Source organism: Gastrolobium bilobum, unplaced genomic scaffold, assembly GCF_033153095.1.
Source record: "Gastrolobium bilobum isolate Gb01-03AN ecotype WA unplaced genomic scaffold, APGP_CSIRO_Gbil_v1 utg50186, whole genome shotgun sequence".
NCBI classification, from domain to species: domain Eukaryota; kingdom Viridiplantae; phylum Streptophyta; class Magnoliopsida; order Fabales; family Fabaceae; genus Gastrolobium; species Gastrolobium bilobum.
In genome coordinates, this window is record NW_026898493.1 from 29,968 (window position 1) to 53,695 (window position 23,728).

Sequence of the window (23,728 nt, forward strand, 5' to 3'; positions counted from 1 at the left end):
CGTCACTGCCCTTGTCTGAGTTACCGTCTCATCGTCGATCGCTTGGATCTGCTGGATCTGCTCGCATGGTTCACCATTCGGGTCCTTGTTCGTGTTGGATTTTCCCCGATCTATAATTTATTTTCTCACCCTATCTCGCTATTTTTTCTTCTTTGGTCTTTTCTGATTTGCGTTTTTTTTTTCATGCCATTTTTTTTCTCTCTTGTTAGTCGACTTCCACCTTTGCCAATCTGGGTCTCTGATATATTTTAATTTCCAGATCTGTCTACTTGTTCTCCTTCACTTCTGATTTTGCAGGCTTGTGAAGATCCACAGAGCTCATGGATTTTATTGTAATACATCATTGTAGTTTTTCATGGATTTTCTTTTTTTTTTCTGTAATTTTTTATTTATTTTTTGATGTACTATCGTTTAGGGGTGTTCATCAACCGATCCAAACCGATTCAAACCGCGAAAACCAAACCGAAAAACCGATAACCGAATAAACCGAAAACCAAAAAATTGGAAACCGAAAGAAAACCGCAAATTTTAATTGGATTGGATCGGTTTTCGGATGGGTTGATGAAAACCGATCCAATCCAAACCGATCCAATATATTAATTATTCTCTACCTACTTGTCCTTTCTCCAATCATAGCCCAAAAATTTCTAAACTCAAGACCCATTAACTCATCAACTAAACCCAAAAAAAAACTTAGTCACGTCTCATCAACTATGGTATTGTTTACTGATATTTTTGTATTTCAAATTTTTTTTTTTTTACAAAGCCAATATACACAAAAGATGTTATTTGCACAATAATCATGAAACTTATTTTAGGATTTTCAAAAAACCGAAAACCGATCCAATCCAAACCGAAAAAAATTGGATTGGATCGGATCGGATTTGAAAAAAAATCTAAACCGAATGGATGATTACATGATCAAACCGAAGGGATTGGATCGGATGAGTTTTGCTTCCAAAACCGATCCAATCCAGACCGCGAACACCCCTACTATCGTTGGCTTATGGTTTGTATTCTGGCCACTTAGATTTTATTCCCACTTATGTTTGTGGTGTTATTTTTGTCATTGTTTGGCATTATTTTGGCTTCCTATTACGGAGGAGCATTGTTCATGTTTTTGATGTTCATTTCAGAACATTTGGTTTTGCCGATGTCCATCCCAGCCCTTCCTTTCTTTACTAGCTCTTCAGACTGATGATCATTCTAGTTGATTTGCTGTGCTACCGATTTCTCCGGATGATGTTTTGTGATGCTTTTATTTTCTTTCTTCCCAAGATAGAGCGTTCATGTTATTCACCCTCCATCTTGAGGGGGAGTATTAGAGATATAAATATTTTATTTTATTTTTAATTGAAATATTCTAGATCTTTCTCTTTTCTAGTTATGCTCTTCTATACAAGACCCCTTATTGTACAAATTAATTATCCAATCAATGAAATCAATATTTTTCTTTTTCTCACTTTTACCTTCTAATAGATTCTATTTGCATATTTCTTGTAAGGGTGATATATTTATGGGATTTATTTATCTCATGTTGCATGAGATAATTATCTCATGCAACACAAGACTTATCTCATGCAACATAAGACAATTATTTCTTTATATTTATTCGCGTTTAGTTTCAAAAATAGTTGGTTGGAATTTACACTTGTCAAATATAACGCTGCAATTTGATATCATGACCAAGAGAAAAAATTCTATGGTCCAGGCTCATATGATAGAATTCTTAACTACTCTCACTCACATATAAAGGGGTAAATAAGGAAAATGAAAGTCAAAGCAGAGATAAAATGGGAAAATATCAAATTTGATTATGAGAGGGATCACAGGAAGTAAGGATGGGACCGGAGCTTAAAATTTTTTTCCCATAACCAAGCAGTTGAGGGAAAATTCATTGGTTTAATACTTGTCATACAGGAGACAAATCCATGGAACTGCTGTGGTATTGATTATTGATTATTCCCTTGTGATAAGTTCACATGCTTACTCTCGGCAATACTAATACTGTGTTACTATGATTAGTCACCCACTTTCATTTTTTATTTTTATTTTTTGTTTCAAAGTCAAGGCTTAACTGATGGTTATGGGTGGCCATAACCATAACGGAAGAATAAATCTAAAATTTTGTTCTCAACAAAAAAGAATATAAATTTTTGTAACTTGCACTCAGATATCAATCATCAGGGTACATTGTGAAAAGGGTATATGATTATCATTTCATGAATACTATTGGGGTTGCTGAGGACTAATTTCAATCAGAACCCAAAACCATAACTATGTGAATTAATTCACGTAAAAAGAGAGAACTTGGCAATAAAACCAAAGTAGATAATCTCTATAAATCTTCTCCATCTGTTGGGGATGGTGAGGTCATTTCTCTCTTAATTTCTTGGCTATGGCAAAGGCAGCTCCTGCCACAGCCACCACTATGCCTGAAATTATAATGGCTGATTTTAGTGTTTGCAATGCTTCCTTCTTTTCTCTTTGCCTTTTCCTCTGCTTTGCCTCAGCTTGTTCCTTCAACCATTCAAGCAAGTATATATATATATATACATAACATCCATCAGTGGATACAAAAGCAAACAGAAAAGAGAAGTTTGTGTTCTTCAAACAAGTCTCATAATTCCATCTAAAAAATGAAGCACAATATATATATATATATATATATATAAAAGAGGGTTATATTGTCGACTTCACTCGAGAGTGTCTTACCGGTAAGACATAATATTATTTGTAGGAGTTTGTAAACAAAAAATTTGTAAATATAATCTTCTTCATATATATATATATATATATATATATATATATATGGAAAAGTGTATATCTTTTTAAAAGACACAAACTTATGTCCTTTTAAGAGAAACATAGATACAAAAAAAGGTGTGGGTCCCACTGAAAAAAATAAAGACAAATAAATAAATAAAGGTGAGCCCTACCTCTTTGTTTAAATCTCTCTCTTAAATGGACCTAAGCTTATGTCTCTTAAGAGGACCTAAGTTTGACAGAAATCATCAGTTAAAATTTGATTTTAAAGGAACTTATCCCTCTATATATATATATATATATATATATATATATAGAGGAAAGTTATACTTACAACCTTTTTTTTACAACCTCTTACAACTATATCTTAACACCGTTGATTTCCGTCAATTAACGGTTATTATTTTTGCAAATTAAACTCATTAATTAATTATTAATTCACAATAAATGATAACCGTTTATTGGCAGAAATCAATGGTGTTAAGATATGGTTGTAAGAGGTTGTAAAAAAAAGATTGTAAGTATAACCTTCCTTATATATATATATATATATATATATATATATATATATATATATATATATATATATATATATATCTTTTGACTCTAGAGCAAGACTTACAACTCTTACTCCTTATTTCAACCGTTGATTTTCGTCCATCTAACGGTTATCTATATCAATTAATTAATTATTAATTTCAAATAAATAATAACTGTAGACGAACGGAAATCAACAGTTGAGATGGAGAGTAAGAGTTGTAAGTCTTACTCTAGAGTCAAAAGATCCCTATATATATATATATATATATATATATATATATATATATATATATATATATATATATATATATATATATATATATATATATAATGACAAAGCCACTTGGAAGTTAGATAGTACCTTGACATTAACTAATTTTTAAGAATGGTTCAATTTTTCTTTAAAAATTATGGTACACCCTTAATACTAATTGAGTTTTTAAAAATAATTCAAGCTTAGCACTCCCTTAATTCTATCTATTTGAATCTTTTGACACAAGCTAAATTTTCATTCTAGCTCCGCCGCTGTATATATATTCCAATGGCATGTTCATTAAAAAAAATGTCCTTACCTTCATTTCCTTGGAGGCAGCCACCTCAGAAGATATAGGATCAAGTTGAACCTGAGTATTATTCCCAGGATTCAGTTCCCCAGCAACATCTGCAGGTGGAAACGTTAGGTCTGAGTTCTGAGGTGGGCTTGCCATTAATTTTCCTCTAGCTTTCAAGTTTCAAGCAATGGTACTCTTAACCACGTTAATGGTATTGGAATAATTGAAGATAAGAGAATAGAAAGAAATAACTCAAACGTTATCAAGGATTCATGGTCAAATCAATGCCAGAAACTTGGTCATTTCTAATTGACACGTGCCACTGTTCCAAATGCTGAGGTTGTTATAGCTTTGGCCTTTAACGTTATAGCCTTATTGTTCTCAAACTTCCGATATACTTGTTCAGCCTTGGCTATACTTTAGGCAATGAGAAAATAAGTATATTTTTCTACCAACCAATAAATAAAGAAAAAAAAATAAGTATATTTAAGAAGACAAAAGGACCCAGTTTGTTTCTACTTTCTGTGTGCTTAAACAATAAATATTGCCATGTTTTTCAAATATATGATATTTCGAAGAAACTATAGACCGTAGATAGAACCTTGCTTTCTATTGCAAATGCTTCCTTCTTCTTTTTAACAAAGGATGTAAATGGGTTAAGCCGACCTACAGAGACCTACGGCATAATCTATATTAAGTCAGACTTGACCTATTATAAATAATAAAATAAAACATGCTTACATTTTTAAAAAAATCTATTTAGAAAACATGCCACAGGTGTTTTTTGTATATGTCGGACCTGTAAGCCTACAGACTGACATATATCATATTTTTTATTTTAAATAAAATAAAAAATTATTATTTTAATAATTCATTTAAAATAAATAAAATTATTATTTGAATAATTTTGAATAATAAAATAATATTAATATAGTTATTCTTTAATTATTGAATATTTAATAGGCTTAAACAGACTAACAGGCTTAGGTCAAAGCTTTTATTTTTTAAATATAGGTCAGTCAGACTTATAATTTAGGGCTTATACAGGCTAATAGGTCAGGCGAGACCTAATATTATTTACACAAACCTGGCCTATTTAAGCCAAAGCCTAGCCTAACCTATTTACACATCTGATTACTGCTATATAATTCTCAAAATCAAAAATTCGATGATCTATGATACAAAGAAAAAACATTGATAAAATACTTTAAAATTGATATAAAATTATTATAACTATAAAGAGTAAATTGAAATAATTTTCACATTTAAAAATTACAATTATTAAATGTTTAATTTTTATATATGACATTTATTTTTAAATTGATCTCTACATCTAAAGTTTTATAATAAAAGATTAAATAAAAAATAATTTTATATGAAAGCCAATTTAAAAATAAATATTGAAAATTGTAAAATATATGAAGATAATTTTACAAATAAATACTCATCTTAATTTTTATTGGTTGAATATGGACATCGATTTTATTTTTTAATCAAGCTTCCACTTAATTCTAAAAAGATTAACGGATGGACAATTTGACAAATCAAATTAAGTTCATGATTGATAAAACTAAAATGAAAATATAATTTAAGAGTAGTTGGTTTAGTGGCGATCTAATAAAATTTCAACGTGCCCAAAAATAACTAATTCAATTTCTCACAAGGATGAGATATTCTTTATAGGGAAGGTTATACTTACAACCTATTTTCGTTTATAATTTCTTACAACTATATCTTAACCGTTGATTTCCGCCAATTAACGGTTAATATTTTTACAAATTAAATTTATTAATTAATTATTAATTCGCAATAAATGACAACCGTTGATTGACACGAAATCAACGATTAAGATATGATTGTAAGATGTTGTAAATGAAATTAGGTTGTAAGTATAACCTTCCTCGTATTGTTATTACCAAATAATATTACTATTAATGTTACTACCATATCTTAATCGTTAATTTCTGTCAATCAACGGTTATTATTTCTACAAATTAAATTTATTAATTAATTATTAATTTACAATAAATGATAATTGTTGATTGACAGACGTATTAAGACATGATAGTAACTTTGGTAGTAACATTTGTAACTCCTAAGAAGGGGAAGAAGTTTAAACTCAAAACCGAATTAATTAGGTTTATTAAAATTGGAAAAAATGTGTGTCATTTTAAAGGATGTAAAGTTGTGTCATTTTAAGAGAGATAAAGGAGGAGAGAGAGAGAGTTGATAAAAAAAATAAAAGTGTGGGTCTCACCTCTTTATTAGAGTGAAAAAATATAAGCTGTGTAATTTAAAAGGATAAACATTTTTTCCATTAAAATTTTATCCACCGATTAAAATTAAAAATACATAAATACACGAGGAGAGAAAAAAATTGAAATAATACAATTTTTGTTTTTGTTGAAAATGAAATAATACAGATAAACTGTAGGAAAGTGTTAAAACACGGTTCGGTTGGGTGGTTCACGCGATTAATGGGCATCCAGCAACACCGTCGCTGGGAGGTGGCGCCGCCAGATTCCGACGACCGGAGACTCCAACCGGGAAACCCAACGACGCCATGGAACTCTAGGCTGCGGCAGCTATCAAAGCAACGCCAATACACAGAAGCACTCACACTGTACCGCAACATGCTTCGCTCCTTCTTCTTCCCCAACACCTTCACCTTCCCTTTCCTCCTCAAATCCTGTGCCCTCCTCTTCCTTCCTCTCACTGGGTCCCAGCTCCATGCCCACGTCATCCGAACCGGGTGCCAACCCGACCCGTATATCCGCACCTCCCTCATATCAATGTATTGTAAGTGCTCACTCCTTCACCTTGCACGCAAAGTGTTCGACGAAAATCCCCCCTGGAAAAACCTGACCATTTGTTACAATGCTTTGATTTCTGGGTACTCCTTCAACTCCAAGGTCGTTGACGCCGTTTCGTTGTTCCGCCGAATGCGGAGAGAGGAGGGGTTGGCTGTTAACTCCGTCACCATGTTGGGTTTGGTTTCTGGGTGTACGGTCCCTACCCATTTGAGCATTGGTATTTGCCTTCATGGTTGTGGCGTTAAGTTTGGGTTTTGTGATGATTTGTCTGTTGCGAATAGTTTGGTCACCATGTATGTTAAATGTGGAGAGGTTGAACGTGCGCGCCAACTGTTTGATGATATGCCCGTGAAGGATTTGATTACGTGGAATGCTATGGTTTCTGGGTATGCGCAAAATGGGCATGCTAGACATGTTTTGGAGCTTTATAATAACATGAAGTTGACTGGGATAAGTCCTGACCCTGTTACCCTTCTTGGGGTTCTGTCATCTTGTGCAAACCTTGGTGCACAGAGCATTGGTCGTGAGGTGGAACGGCAGATAGAGCGCTGTGGGTTTTGTTCCAATCCGTTTTTAACGAATGCCCTTATCAATATGTATGCTAGGAGTGGTAATTTGGTGCGGGCTCGTGCCATTTTTGATTGCATGGTTGACAAGAGTGTTGTTTCATGGACAGCTATAATTGGTGGATATGGAATCCATGGACACGGAGAAATTGCAGTGGATCTTTTTGATGAGATGGTTAAGTCAGGCATCAGGCCGGATGAAACGGTTTTTGTGACTGTTCTTTCTGCATGTAGCCATGCAGGATTGACTGATAAGGGATTGGAATATTTTGATGACATGGAGATGAAGTATGGTTTGCAGCGTGGTCCAGAGCACTACTCTTGCTTGGTGGATCTTTTAGGCCGGGCAGGTAGATTGAAGGAAGCTATGGATCTCATAAAGTCCATTAAGGTAAAACCTGATGGTGCTGTTTGGGGAGCCCTTCTAGGTTCTTGCAAGATACATAAAAATGTAGAGCTGGCAGAGTTGGCCTTTGATCATATCATTGAGCTTGAACCCACAAATATAGGTTACTATGTTTTGTTATCAAATATATACTCCGATGCTAAAAACTTAAAGGGGGTTTTAAAAGTTCGTGTCATGATGAGGGAGCGAAAACTTAAAAAGGATCCAGGATGCAGCTATGTAGAATATAAAGGAAAAGTGCACCTTTTTTACTCGGGGGATAGAAGTCATCCCCAAATAAAGGAAATATATAGAATGTTAGATGAATTGGAAAATCTTCTGAAGGAGATTCATCAACCAGATAAGAAATATCAAGGAAAGAGTGAAGAAATCTTAATTGGTACTGGGGTGCACAGTGAAAAATTGGCAATTGCATTTGGTCTATTAAACACTAGGTCTGGAACAGAGATTACTGTCATGAAAAACCTGAGAGTGTGTGAGGATTGTCATTTATTTATTAAGTTGGTTAGCAAGATTGTCAATAGACAATTTATTGTTAGAGATGCCACTCGCTTTCACCATTTCAGAGATGGAATCTGTACTTGCAAGGACTACTGGTAAAACCAATACAGCACTATTTCTGAAACTTTGGCTTTCGATAGAGCACAATGATGTCCATCCCACCTAGTTGATTGTTGGTATTGGTGAGTGAGGAGGACTGAGAAGAATGCATCCCTGTTGGGAAATTCTGGAAAATATGCATGACACAGTCCTTTAGAAAAAATGAAAAAGAAGAAAAAGAAAGAACTTTGAATTCTCTCAACACGGGAAAGGAAGAGTGGGACCATGACACGGGATATGCAATTTTTACTGAAAGGTATAAGGCATCCATCATCTGCTGACACTAACAGAAGATAAAGAAGAAAGCTAGCTACCTGGCAAAGTACAATCAATGCTGTGTCTGGCATCCATCAGTTTTGTGCAATTTTTTGTGGAATTCTGGAAGATAGAATTCATTCGGATTTAAAAGCTATTTTAATTATTTACTCCCGATCCACATCTTTCTTTTAGAAGTATACTCCAAAGGAAAGGGTGACCAACCTTTCTACCCTTCCCTCCACAAATACCTCCTATCCCTTGCCAGTTGCCCAATTAATGTTGAAAATAGAAAATTCAAAAGATGTTTTCCAGCATGTTTATAGATGAGACTTCAGGCTTCTGACTATCAAGTATCAACACTATCGTGGTACAACACAACAAATAATCGGTTTTAATAAGAAGCTTGCTTTTGATAGTTCTGTCTTGTCAATCTGCAATGACTTAATTGTTTCTTACCCGTTTTATGCCCTCTTATTTCTACTTAACCTCAGAGGCGGATGTAGAAGATAGGAACCAAAAAGTATTGCCAGGTTTATGGTTGGAGATCAAATAGTTCTTAGAGTAATGAAGGACAAATTGTCAGTGCAGGGGATACTTTTGTTGTACAGTACTTACCATACCAATTTCGTTGCCGAAAAAAGGCACATACCAATTTATGGTTAGGCCTATAACTTCAATGTTTAGTTTGCAGATATACTAGTATAAGAATGTTTTATACTACTAATTATGAAATTACATGTCTAAGTGAATTATTCTGTTGTATGGATTTTCCGTTTACTATAATATCTCCTGATATATGTCAAAAAAAAACTTCGCTAAACCTTTAAGATCATGAATGTTGTGATGAAAATATCATTTTTACCTTAACTTTTATGTTGAGAAAAAATAAATTACATTCATTTGAGGTAACCGAGTGAATTTGTTCTTTATCTTTTCTATTATATAAAGGGAAAAGTGTTTGTCCTTTTAAATTATACAACTTATATCTTTTCACTCTCACAAAGAGGTGGGACCCACATTTTTATATTTTTTATCCACTCTCTCCTCCTTTATTTATCTCTTTCTCTCACTTAAAATGATACAATTTTACATCCTTCAAAATGATATATATTTTCCCCTTATATAAAACTGGAGAAATAAGAAAAAATAACATTTAATCACAACAATTAATCACAAGAAGAAAGAATAAGTGCCTGTTTGGATCCTCTTATTTTTAAGCTAGACGCTACTTATAAGCATAAGCTAGGCCAAACAGGTTTTGGAAAAAGCTCTTATAATGAAAAGCTCTTTTTTTTATAATGAAGAAAAAAGCTGAAAATTAAAAGCTCCTTGGAGGAGCTTTTTTTTAAGCTCTGATCTGTTTTTCTTGAATTATGTGCTTTTTTTAAAAATGAAGAGTGATAAAAATAGAGAGAGAAATAATTTTCTTGAAATATGTGCTTTTAACTAATTTTTAAGCTAAATTTTTTATGTAATTTCCAAACAGCTTTTAGCTTCTTTTTTTAAGCTCTTTTTTTTAGCTTTAGCTTATAAGTAGCTTCTAGCTTAAAAATAAGAGGATTCAAACAGGCTCTAAGATTTATATATATACAATGAAGTTATCAATGCTAGTTGGTCTGACTGGCAAAGAATTTGTTGGAACAGTGATCAAAATGTCACTGTTCCTCAACTTTTTTCTCTATATGCCACGTCAACAGTGTTAATTTTCAATATGTCACGTGGGCAAGTTCGCTACTCTAGGTAGCGAACTTGGTTGCAATTAATGCACTTGCATGTTTCTATTTGCCACGTCACGTGGAAGACATGCAACGCAGTTCGCTGCCCGCCCTAGCGAACTTCGTTGCATGTCTGTCACGTGTCATCGTGACAGATGAAAACATGCAGGTGCATTAATTGCAACTAAATTCGTTACCTAGGGTAACGAACTTGGTGTCCACTAGGAACGTGGCATATCAGCAAACTGAGTTCACTACAGTGCCCAACGAACTTATCCACGTGACATATTAGAAATTAACACTGTTGGCTTGACATTTAAAAAAAAAAAGGTTAGGGAACAGTGGCATTTTAACAACTGTTCCGAATTTGTTTTGCGTCTTGGATTTGCTCACTTAAGTAAATTTGCCCAGCTCCATTCAATTAGTTGGGTTTCAGGAAAGACTATTGATTTGGAAGAGAGGAAGGCCGACTGAGAAGCCCTTACCGTGCTTTATACTTTATGGGGATTAAAGTAGCTTTCGGGTACGGAGCTTCGTAGACCAAACAAAAGAAAATGCAAAATAGTTCTATGAACTTTTTTATAAGAAAAATGTTTGTAACAAACTCTCAACATATTATCTATTATGAAGTAAATTTTATGTTAGACTAGGAAAGCATTTTGACTTTTTCTATAAAAGTTTATATAAATTCAAAATAAGCTATCAATGCATGTTGATCGAGTAACAATGAATTTGATTATCTTAAAGTTTCAGGTTCGAATCTTGTAAATGATATAAAAAAAAATGGACGTTCTGAATGATAATTAATATAACGGAGTCTCTGAAGATAACACAAATGCATAAGGAGAGTAATTTTTTAAACATTTTAATATAAGAAATATACCTAAATTATTCAAATAATTATAAATTTTTACATGGATTAAATTAACAAAAAGTTATTTCCAGCAAGTGCAGCAGCCACCGCCAATTACAATTCTAATCACAAATCAAGCCACCAATCACTAATCACACATTAACAGTCTAGTCAAGCCACCAATCACTATAGCAGTGTCAGTTCCAGAAATACATTCATCTTCAACAAACGGGATTGTTCTCCGTAGGGTTAGATTTACTGGAATGCTCCCTTTGCCTGAAAAGTGAAAACCACAAACATGAGGCTGTAGCAGCTTCTCGCTCATAATACTAGCTCAAGTAGTGCTACTGACACAATTGTAGGAGCCACAAATGACCACAACTACAAATGTGGCTGCATCTAACATGCAGCCATGTGTGCAAAATCATGAAAGTAATGTTGTGCAACTAGCATTAATACAATATACTCCTTATAACATAAAATAAGACTAACTACCTGCATTGATGCTGTCCTGTTCTATACAAACGGCAGCATAATGAGAACCAACCAACTCCAGAAGCACAAACTGCCAATTGCTTGAGAGATTCTTCAGGTCATCAGAAGCCTCAACAGTAATTTCAGGTGCCTGCCAACAAGGTAAATTGCTATATGCAGACAAAACCAATAATTCACATGCCAACATTTAATGTGCTAGTAATGAAGCAAGGACTTGTACACTATACAGCAATTCCTGCCCGAACATTAACCAATACATCGAATACCCGTGTGACACAGTTGACTCCAGAAGAAGAATCAGTTCATCAACATATAATATCTCTGTTTATGAGCTCTCTATGTTTCAAACAAATTTAACAAGGGCAAGGCATACCTTAGAAATTGTATGAGGTGGAATATGGATGCCTCCTTTCATATGATCTCTAAATCGAACAGTAAAAGTTTTGAAAGGTGAAGCTGAGAAGCCCTTCCCTAATGCTTTTACATATGCCTCCTATAAATGGGAAATATCTCTGTAAGTGACAGCTGCAGAACAGCAAAACATGGATTGAATTTAAACCTCCAACGACAAGTTAAGCTTGTTCACTACATTATGCTTATAATTATTGTGAAAGATATTAGTTTCAAAGGAAATTTATGCATACTACACTACATTTGACTGCTCACTTGAATACTTTACTCAAAAATAAGGAACTTGTAAATAAATCAAAATTTAAAAAGATGTTTTAGATATCTCCTGTGGGAGAGAACTACAAAGATTATTTTTCTTGGAACTTACGAAAATAGGTAACAAAATGTTTGCAGTCTCACATTAATTGTGTAGGCAACTAGTGTGAGATTTATAAGGCCTAGGACACTCCCACCCTTTGAGCTAGCTTTTGGGGTGGTGATCCCATGGGTCCCAATCATTTGGTGCTTTCGTTGAGAGTCAGACCGCGGAAAGGGCTACCTGATAAGTGGGTGAAGCCGCCCAAAGGGGAAAAAGGCTACAACCGGATCAGAGTGGAAGCCTCCGTGAACGTCGGCCTTAAAGAGGGGGGGGGGGGCAATGTTAGGAGTCCCACATTGATTTGTAGGCAACTAGTATGAGATTTATAAGATCTTGGGTACTCCCACCCTTTGAGCTAACTTTTGGGATGGTGATTTCATGGGTCCCTATCACAAAACATCAGGACACCTTTGAAAAATATTTTATTAATTTGCATATTTACCTAATGAGAAGAAATTCAAATCACATCTTTTATGGCTTTACCTATCAATTAATGTAAGAAGATGTTTTCCAGGTAATTCCAGTTTCGTAATAATATGGAAATGTATTACCAATATCTTCAAAGCCAATATAAGGTAGGACCTTTTATGTGTTATGCCCCGTCACTTTTAAAAAATAAGCAACGCTCAACAGAATCAAAAATTTGATATGAAGCTAAATAGAAAAGTAATACTCAAATATTCCCAAGATAATAATTCAAAGAGTCACATTTGTTTGTCACCTGACTCTTTAACTAAGTAGTAAAAGTGCTACCCAACAGCTGTAGTAACATTCAATATTCTGACCAACCTTCAGAGTCCATAGTTTTATAAACTCCTGACGCCGGAGTTCAGGGTCTGCAATGTGAGTCAGCATTTCTATTTCATGGGGAGAAAAGTATCGTCGTGCAAAAGCTAAAATATCATTCTTTAACCTCCTTTGCTTCTCTTCCACATCAATACCAATCTACAATGAGAATGGCAAGTTAAATCAGTTCAAAGACAATGGTCTTCAACAATAAAAATGACAATAAGAAGAAAACGTCATAAAAATAGAAAAGAATATAATGACCCTTTGCAAATAAATAAATAACATCTGTATAGCAGAATATTGAATACATACGGGTGAGCCAACAGTTACTCCACAAGCTATCAAAGATGATGTGTGTGAGATATTAAAATGCAGAGGTGGTAGGCTCCAATCATCAGCATATTGCCAGTCCACCTATTCAAATATGATACTAAAAACCTTGAGTGTTAACAAACTCAATGAATATATTATATATGTCAATTAAGCAAGAAGAAACTGCAATCATACAAAAGATATAGGCAATAAATTAACGGTTAAAAAACCCACCTCAGGCTTGCCATAATTGTTCTTCCTAAACCTTAAGGATTTTGGATCAATCTGACAATTTGTCTGGTCTAGCAGTAAACAATTTTGTTTAGATATATGACCTCAACCATAAAATAGAAAGTTCAAAACAAAATGAAACAGAACAGGAACAATATACAGATTACAAATAGAACCATGATAGATAGTTCTATGCACATGCAGGATATATGTCTATCAAGTGAAAACTAATCAAATTGTGTTAAAATTGTTACTAGGCTACGGTAGGAGTTAGATAAAGTGGTTGATTCCAGACAAAAAAAGCGAAACAATGTCAATAGGAGTGATCCACAAAACTGCCACTAGAAAAATTAGTGAGGTACCGGACATTGTTAAACAAGTGTATAGATAGTGAATTTGCCTAATATTTGCCAATCCTCTAAACAGCACTGATCCAAAGAATAAAAACCACTCCCCAATAAACCCAGACTAGAGAGGGTAGGGGTGAGGGCAATCCTTATATGCAGTCTTACCGTTGCATATCTGCAAAAAGACTGTTTCCCGGATTCACTGATCCCAAAGAATAAAAAGCAAATAAAAAGATAAAGAAATAGGTAATCAAGAAATATTTAGCAAATTCAGAAAAGCTGATCTTGCTAGTTACATGAAACCACAAGGTTTTGGTCCATTAAGTACTTAAATCTGACAGAAGATATATGACTTGCATTAACCCCAAAAATATAAAAATATATAGCTTGGTGATTGTTAGAGAATAATATAAGGGGTTTTCATTTGTCCTTTAACATGACATGGTAAAGTTTCCTAATTCCTACACACAACATTTTGTGAGGCCCGCATTTTTTGAAGCAAAAAAAAAAAAACTAAGGCACAGAAAACGAATTTCAGTAACATGACACAATCGATTTTCCTACAACATAAATCTTATAAAACCCATAATATAAACCATTAAAAATGTCATAACCAACCACCTTAAGGTTTTGGGTTGAAATGATTCTTTACATGGTATCAGAGCTTCAGTGACAACAAGGTCATGAGTTCGATCCTCACCGCCCCCCACTTTCGAGTGGAATTAAAATAAGCACAAGGTAAAACCAAAAAAAAAACTGGGCCTGTGCAATATCCACACTTCAAGCCCAAAGGGCTCTTGTGTGAGAGGGTGTGTTAGACACCTTAAAGTTTTGGGTTGAATTGGTTCTTTACTGTTAGAGAATAATATAAACCATTAAAGAGGCCCTCACCCAACACTTTAAAGTTTTGGGTTGAAGTGGTTCGTTACATGGTATCAGAGCTTCAGTGACCACAAGGTCACGAGTTCGATCCTCACCTCCCTCCACTTTCTAGTGGAATTAAATAAGCACAAGGTAAACTAAAAATTGGGTCTGTGCAATATCCACGTTTCAAGCCCAAAGGACTCTTGCATGATGGGATGTGTTAGAGGATAATATAAACCATTAAAAAGACTCTGACCTAATACCTTAAGGTTTTGGGTTGAGATGGTTCTTTACAGTGATTAGTAGATATAGGAACAATATTATACAAATGAAATGAAAAAGGAAGAAGAAAATCTAGGAAACTCAGTACCAGAATAATAAAACTTACATCTTGCTAACGTAGTGCGAACCAATGCACGAGCTAGGAGCGCTCTTTTCTGTAGCTTTTCCCCGCGCATGCGAAATATATTTTCTTTCTCACAGGGTGATAGAATTTCTAAATATCGGTTTAATAGGTTTGTGCTCTTTACCTCATCAGGCAAAATATACCAAAAATGAGCTTCCCTACATTCCAACATAAAAGACAGTTGGAACCTAATACACTAAATAACATTCTGGAAGATAAATAAGCAACATAAGATTTTACTTGGCATCCACAAAACCAACGGCATGTTTATTTAAAGTAAAAATCTAACTTGTACATATAAACATGTTCAAAGGTACATAGCATACTAACAAGTAGATATAAACTCAAAATGAAGTTATACTTTTGTGCTGGAAGTTGCAAAGGGGACAAAGAGGATGAAGCAGTGACGAGATTCCTTCCAAAGCACCATATATTCATCATTAACCGTGCTTTGTAATGCAATGTATTCATGGGTATTCAGGACATTGCATATATAGTATTGTCTTCTCAATCTGTTTCTGACAACAATAACAGGTAAGAAAAGAACTATAGATACATCCTGGAAAACATTAAAAATACCAGTGACATTACACAATGTTCAAATAGAACCACAAGAAAAAAATAAAATAAAATAAAAAACAGTTAACATACTACTCAAGTATAGCAGTGATTAATTCAAAAACAGTTTTCGATTAAACTATGAGGCCATACATATCTGGTAGTACATAAAAGTATTTCACATAGACAGTTCAGTGAAAAAATAAAAATAAAAAGGAAAACTAACTTTGAAAAAATGTTGAGGGAAAAAACAACAATCTAAATTGAAAATTAAGCAATGCCTGAATGATAAGAACAGAAACCCTATTCGTCTATATCCTTGAACCAGAAAATCCATTATATAGATAAAGAGGGTTTTTGAGCGAAAATGAAGAAAGAGAATAAACTTAACTCAAATCGAAGCGAAAGAGAAGTTGTCGTGGTCGCCGATGATTGTAGCGACCACCTGAGGCTGAGACACACGAGGGTTTGTTTTGGGCAAACAACAAAACCAATGTTCTTTTTACTTTCTCCGACATCGGGGCCACAGATTACTTGATTATTAAAAGGAAACAAATGTTTGTATTTTTAGAAGAGTGTCGTTTTACTTAAAATTAATATTTTTTATTTAATAAGAGTTTGGTGTTTGTCCCAATGTTATTAAATTTGGCTTAATTATTGACTCGAGCAAGGTATTACGTTATTGAATCATTCGTTTAATCACTGTATCACTGATTCAATTATATGACCTAATAAGTATACATAATTTAGATTTAAAAAAGCTATAAATGTACTCAAAAATTTGTAAAAAAAATGATTCTAATTTCAAATGTTTTAATATGATAAACAATAAATTATACTTCATTATCCAACAAAAGATCAATCAAATCAAAATTAGCTGCATATTGCATAACTAAGATAATAATTAGTGTTATAGGTGCATAACTTATGCAACTCAATAAGTAACAGATCACTCAAATATTCTAAAAGAAAACAAATCATTTGTGTGTGAGAGTGAAAAAAAAGAAAGGCATCAACTGACGAAAAAAACTATTTTTTTATGAATCGGGTCGGGTCACTGGTTGAACCGATTGGGTCATCGATTTTTACAAAAATCGATCGGGTCGCACCAGTTCTATTACATGGTCGATCCAATATGAAAATCGGATCGGTTTATCGATTTTTTAGACGACCTGACTGAGTCGGTCCAATTTTTATAACAATGGTTTGTCCTTTTAAAGGATATTAAATTGTATTCTTATAGGATCTAGATCCTCTTATGTTAAAAAAATATGACATGGTAATGTGGAGAATTATAATTATACAAAGGTGGATCAATGGTAATAAAAGAAGAGACAGAAAAAATATTGAAATAGATAGTTACAAAATCATAACCGTTGATTCACCTTAGTATGGTTGTAATTTTTTCACATTATCATATCATTTTTTTTAACATAAGAGGATCAATTTCCATCTTTTTAAATAAAAGAAAGAGATACACAAAGAAAATCGTAAGAGGAAAAGGTGGATATTATTTCAATTAAATTTTAAATAAAAAACAATAATTTAACTAAAATAACCGTCCTTTAAAAAGGCAAATATTTTTTCCTTAAAATAAAAAGATAAATGTTTGTCCTTTTAAAGGATAATTTTTTTATTAAATATTTAAATTTAAAAAAAATCACTTTCTCTCATCATAATTTTTGTTTTTCTCACCATAAAACATGGTAGTTTTAACTAAAATGACATAATTTTATATCTTTTAAAAAGACAAACACACCAAATGATGGTAGCTCAGTTGGCGCATGAGCTGAGCAGGTGGCGGTGAGAGTATGTGTTCAATCCTCTCCAGTACCATCTTTGGAAGAAGTTTAAAACCTTAACTAGTGTATTACCTATGTGATGCACGAGGAAAAAATCGAAAATTTTGTCGATCGTAGTTGGTTAATCTCTATAATAAATCAAGAACTTCATCTTACTATGAAGCCCTGAATGGTACAATGGTAGAGGTAAAAATATGAAGGAGCAAAAATGAAAAATGCAAACCTTTTACTTTAGAAATATCTGAAATAAAAAAGAATTGTTTTGCTATTTTTGAAGTTGAAAAAGCTACAGCATTCACACAGAATTTTGTAAGTGTCAACCACAAACAAAACTATGTAATTCAGAGACATCGATTATTATGCAAATCAAATATAGTTATATACTCAATAATTTAGTCTTCAAATACAACAAGGCTTGCAGCAGCAACAGTGATCAAATACCATATTATCCTACCAAAGTGAAATAAGAAAAAATATGACAAAACCCGGAACAATTCCCAGTAGTTAATGCACTTAAAAAATTTAAACTATTACTTATTCTCTTCTACTTTCCTTTGCCAAAGATTAGGATATCCAACACCATACAAAGACAACAAATAAAAACAACCATAAATTATTTGGGATGAACACTATTTGACAGTAGAAATGTTAAATTATTGCAGCCACCAATAAAAGTCCAAATTAACTATAGGTGGCATCAAATATAACTGCTCAAACATTGGTGAGTTAATAAGTCAGTTAGAAGCAAGAAATCATATACGTTTAAAAAAATAAGTAGCAATGGTGAGTTATTTAGAAAATAAAGACGCCGTAGTTGTAACACCCCGTAGTACTCCGATTATTAACATACATGATATTTAACATTCACAGCGGAAGACTTTATTTGAAAAGGAATAAAGCATCTTATAAAAATACGAGTAAACTTTTGCCAAAACATTTCATAAAAACATTTCTAAAAACGTTCACGTCAGATACTGCGAAAGCGTAAATCTAAATATACATATACTAATTAATCCCATGAGCCAGTATTAGTGGCCATTGACCATCAAGATATGACATCAAGTGTCGTTCCTGACGGAGTCTCACGGACAGCATAACGGATATATTTCGGATAACTAGAAACATGATTCCACACATACATATAACCTAATTAATACAACAATTTAAACAGATAGCTTGCAAGTCCCACACAGACTGCAATCCCCTTAATGGGTCAATACAACTAATAAGGCTCCATGCCCGAATTAACTGAATACATGCATCAAGTCTATATTAATTCGAAGTATAAAAGTATCAGTAAATAATCCATGGCTCTAAGAATACTATCATGAGCCTAAATAAATACATACAATAATCTCCATAAAATAATTAAGCATGTTAACAAGTCTACATGCCAACATCAAATCTAAACATAATATAAAATCATCAACTGCATCATCAACTACTCCAATGCGGGGGCCTTGCCCCTAGAAGCATCACCACTACTCTGGGTACCTGAAATGATCTCCCCAAACGGGGTAAGATAACAACATCTCAATAAGCTCAAGGTTCATAGAAGATCCTCTAACCCCTGAGCCCACTTCCTGCATAACAAGTCAGATATAAAGCATATAATACAGACATACAGCATAAACATAGCATCATCATATCATCCTTGTGTAACCCCAAGGTCAAAGCCATAGACGGTTACACATGTGTGACTTCCATGGTCAAGCCATAGACAGTCAACACAACCTCAGTATGAAATAGCTCCCAGAGTCAAGTCATAGGCAGCCTACATACCATGATCACTGGCCAGGATCCTCATAACATATATCATCAGTGCATCATCATAACATCAAGATCATATAACATCTATATGAATGTGAATAAATGCACATATACATCATACCATATACTTCCATACAATATAACCATAATGCCCACCATCATGGTGGGGCCACAAGAGAGAGGAGTCAACTAGAGCTAGGAGCTTACCTTAGGGAGCTTAGCACAAGCCCACACTCCAATATAATACGTATGCTCCAACAAAATCCTCAAGTGCACGGTTCTCTAGGCACACCTAGAGTAGGAACCATTCACATCATTAATTACATATTAATTAATCAAGTCATATCCACGACTTAATCATTTAATGATTCCACTTTTCATACTCATATGCCAATAATATGCCCATTACAAGCCTAGACCAATTATTACTTATTACATATTTTAGTGCATTATTACAAGCCACTTTAATCTTCAATTACTTACATAGCTTAGAATCACATGCAAGGCTCACTTAGATTATTTTCAACTCATCCCAGACATATTTATGATTATTATAAGTTACTAAGGGTTCCCCTAAGCCCACTTAGCTTAAATATCACTTTTACGGTTTTTCCATAATTGGACATGCTTCTGTTTTCTAGTTACTGGGCGTGACTCACTTGTTATAAAATTCTCATCTTTTAGTATGTTAATCTAGACTCAATTACCTTTCCAACAAGGTATCATATGCCTCATTTGAAGTTTCCTAGCTCCGGTTATCACCATTTGAAGTTGGACAAACAAAGCTGTTTGCCAACTCCGAACAGGGCCCTAAACATCCTTTACCATTTCTGCGATTATGAAAATTATACTAAATAATTTGCTCTAAAATTTTTATGTAGACAACTAGACACCTTTATCTTTAATTAGACATATTATGAGCCTAATTTGAGTAATAATTGAGGGAGAAAAAATTCATGGAAGTGTCAGCCATGTACAGCGCCCCTGCACATGCCTCCCTGTGCAGTCCTCACTCAAACGAACATACAGAATGGAATATATCTTCAATTGATACCAAATTTTGACACCACGTAGATAACATCTCAATAGTCAATTTGATATAAGGCACATCCCTATATGATCTTTGTGGAGGAAGATATGCTCTCCCCAATTTTGCCTAAAAACTGGTTACTTAGCCTTAAATGTGTTTACTTAACAAACCTTAATTACTTTTGATTATAAATCCTAATTCACATTAATTCTTGGATTTTTCTATTATTAAGTCACATTATGAAATATCCTTAGTCCCATTATGTCATGATACTTAAATTTTACTAATTATTTAATTAGTGTACCTAAACCTTACTTTAGTCCAATTTTAGAGTTAAATCCTTGATTACTTTTGTTAATTAATCTCTACCCTTAATTAATCACCTAATTCATCATCTCCTTAATTTTAACACAACTAAACCCTTATGTACTTTATGGGGCAGATTTGATTAGCTATATTAATTAGGATTTTTAGCCATTATTAATCATGATTAGAGAGTTTTACTTAGAGTTAATCCACCTAGTTAATCTTTCTAATCATTTTTTCCACACTTAACAACTTAATAACATTTTTTTGTCATCAAACCCTATCCTTACATGATATGGCTAAAATGTTCATGGTCCATTTTTGAGTTCATAGTCATCTTTTTACATGAACATCACTCAAAGGTCCAAAGGTGGCACCTTTAGTCATCCAATCCATCATTCCATGGTTCCAAACACACACACACTTAAGAATCATCATCAAACCATGACATTACGAAATTTTAAACAACATTCTCCTCATGAACATATCAAAACCAAGGCACTCAACAAGAAAAAGGGAGGCTTTTTGGTTCATATTTCCCAAGTGGGAGCTTACATCTTCAAGGTTTCTCCTTTAGCTCAAGTCTCCACCTTTTTCCACCAAGAACACACCTTTAGGCAAGCACACACCTTCATGAACATGCTCATGAGTTAGGCTCAAGAACATAAGAAGAAAAGATGATATTTTTCATGAAAAATATTTAAGAACAGTTACCCAAAAATCAAAGGAAACAAGCAAGCAAGTGTGATTCTTCAAGAGAGCTCAAGAACACAACTCCATAGCCTTTGCTCTCCATAAAACCATGGCTGTTTGGGATGATAAGGGACACGAAATTTTTGATTCACACCATGAAAATGGTATGGTTGTGAAGAGGAGAGTGAGGGGAACAATCTTTGTGAAGGAAGTTTGGTGGTTTAGAGAGATTTAGGTGAAGAAATCTTAGAGAGAAGTGAGAGAGTTTTCAAAATTTGAAACTTAGAGAGAGAAGGAGGTGAAGGGCTGCTGATCAGAAATGGAAGGGAAGGAGAGGAGGGTGCCCTAATGAGGGGTGCCATGTCACTTAAATGATATTCGTCCTTTAGTGAGACCCGGTGTAATTTTTAACTGATCCGTCGTCAAATTTTTACCCGGAAACTCTCAAGACTCCAACTTTAAGTACTTAACATTAATTTTGTCTAATTATCATGTTCATAACTTAAAAATTTGATTAGTAGATCACAGATCCACTAACAGTTGTTTAATTGCACTATAGTCTTTATCGGTGTTCTTAACTGTACCCGGATTTCATAATCTTCTTAACTTTAACATTTTTGGTCTAATTATGACTTGTTAGACATATATTGGTCTTTATTTCTATTTTCCTGTTTCGGGATTCTACCGGATGCTGCTACAGCAGTACAAAATACCCGGCAGAAGTGACTTTTCAAAAATACCCCAATATGGGTATCAATCTTCACCAAATCATATCCTAACCTCATTCATGATGTTTATATCATTAGATTAGCTCTCTAACTATAATTTGCTAACTTGGAGCTATTCTACTAACTGTTATTACGTCAGCAGTCAAATTTAACAGATAAAAATTCATCTGTGCATAATACCTCAATATGGGTATCAAAATTCTTATAATTTTATGCTCATTCCATTTATGACTATAAGGTCCTCATTATAACCCTCTAATTTAAAAGTCATATAATTAGGGTTATTATATTCACCACACCTTTTAAAAGATTTTGTCCTCAAAATCAGATCATACCTGATATCAAAATCGGGATATTGCCGGAGAATATCATCCTCCCGCTCCCATGTGGCATCCTCTTGTGTCAATCCTTCCCATTGGATCTTGATCATGGGAATAACTCTATTTCGAAGCTGTTTCTCATCTCGAGCAAGAACCTTAGAAGGTCCAACAACGAACTTCAGGTCCTTCTTAACCTCTATGTCATCATACTGTACAATGTGTGAATCATCAGATATATATCTGCGGAGTTGACTCACATGGAAAATGTCATGTAAATTCGCCAAGTTGGGAGGTAGAGCAAGTTGATACGCCACCGGTCTGACCCTCTTTATTATCTGGTAGGGCCCAATGAACCGTGGACTCAACTTCCTCACTCCCAAGGCACGCCCAACACCTGTAGTAGGTGATAGTCGGATGAATACATGATCCCTTTCAGAAAACTCAAGGGGTCTGTGCTTGGCATCATAGTAACTCTTCTGACGGCTCTGGGCTTTCTTCAGCCTATCTCTGATCATCTCAATCTGCTTCGTAGTCTCTTGGACCAAGTCTGGCCCCAATAACTGTCTTTCTTCGATCTCCGTCCAACAAGTAGGTGCTCTACACCTACGGCCATACAAGGCCTCATAAGGAGCCATGCCCAGACTGGCATGATAACTGTTGTTGTAGGAGAACTCAACCAGTGGCAGGTACTTGTCCCAAGTATTACCCTGCTCAAGCACACACGCTCTCAGCATGTCCTCCAGTGTCTGAATGGTCCTCTCTGTCTGACCATCTGTCTGCGGGTGATAAGCAGTACTCAATCTCAATTGAGTACCAAAGGCCTCATGTAACGCTTCCCAAAAGCGTGAAGTAAACTTCGGATCCCGATCGCTAACTATGCTTTCGAGAATGCCATGAAGCTTCACAATCTCTCTAACATATAGTTTGGCTAGCTGCTCTGTGGAGAAGGTCGTCTTGACTGGAATAAAATGGGCGGATTTAGTCAACCTATCAACCACAACTCATATGGAATCAAATCCAGCCTGGCTTCTTGGTAATCCAACAACAAAGTCCATGGATATACTCATCCACTTCCACTCCGGAATATCTAATGGTTGTAGCAAACCAGAAGGCTTCTGATGCTCAATTTTTACCTTCTGACAAATAAGGCACTTATTCACAAACTGGGCTATGTCTTTCTTCATCCCAGACCACCAAAAATTCTGTTTCAAATCTTGGTACATCTTAGTTGCACCTGGGT

General features: G+C 34.3%; 2 protein-coding genes across 2 annotated transcripts; one reads left to right on the forward strand and one right to left on the reverse strand.

Annotated features, from left to right (window-relative positions):
- Positions 1-6,334: 6,334 nt before the first annotated feature.
- On the forward strand, positions 6,335-9,128 carry LOC133316789 (putative pentatricopeptide repeat-containing protein At3g11460, mitochondrial). Its single transcript, XM_061518565.1, has one exon. The coding sequence runs from the start codon at positions 6,335-6,337 to the stop codon at positions 8,240-8,242; it is 1,908 nt and encodes a 635-aa protein (XP_061374549.1). The 3' UTR covers positions 8,243-9,128.
- A 1,918-nt stretch (positions 9,129-11,046) lies between these two features.
- On the reverse strand, positions 11,047-16,334 carry LOC133316788 (uncharacterized). The gene is made up of 8 exons (XM_061518564.1): positions 15,643-16,334; positions 15,264-15,439; positions 13,668-13,735; positions 13,434-13,535; positions 13,122-13,277; positions 11,937-12,056; positions 11,564-11,693; positions 11,047-11,344 (listed from the first exon to the last, which is right to left on the reverse strand). Exons 1-8 carry the CDS (start codon positions 15,750-15,752, stop codon positions 11,217-11,219), a joined length of 990 nt encoding a protein of 329 aa, XP_061374548.1. The 5' UTR covers positions 15,753-16,334; the 3' UTR covers positions 11,047-11,216.
- Between the last annotated feature and the right edge of the window lie 7,394 nt (positions 16,335-23,728).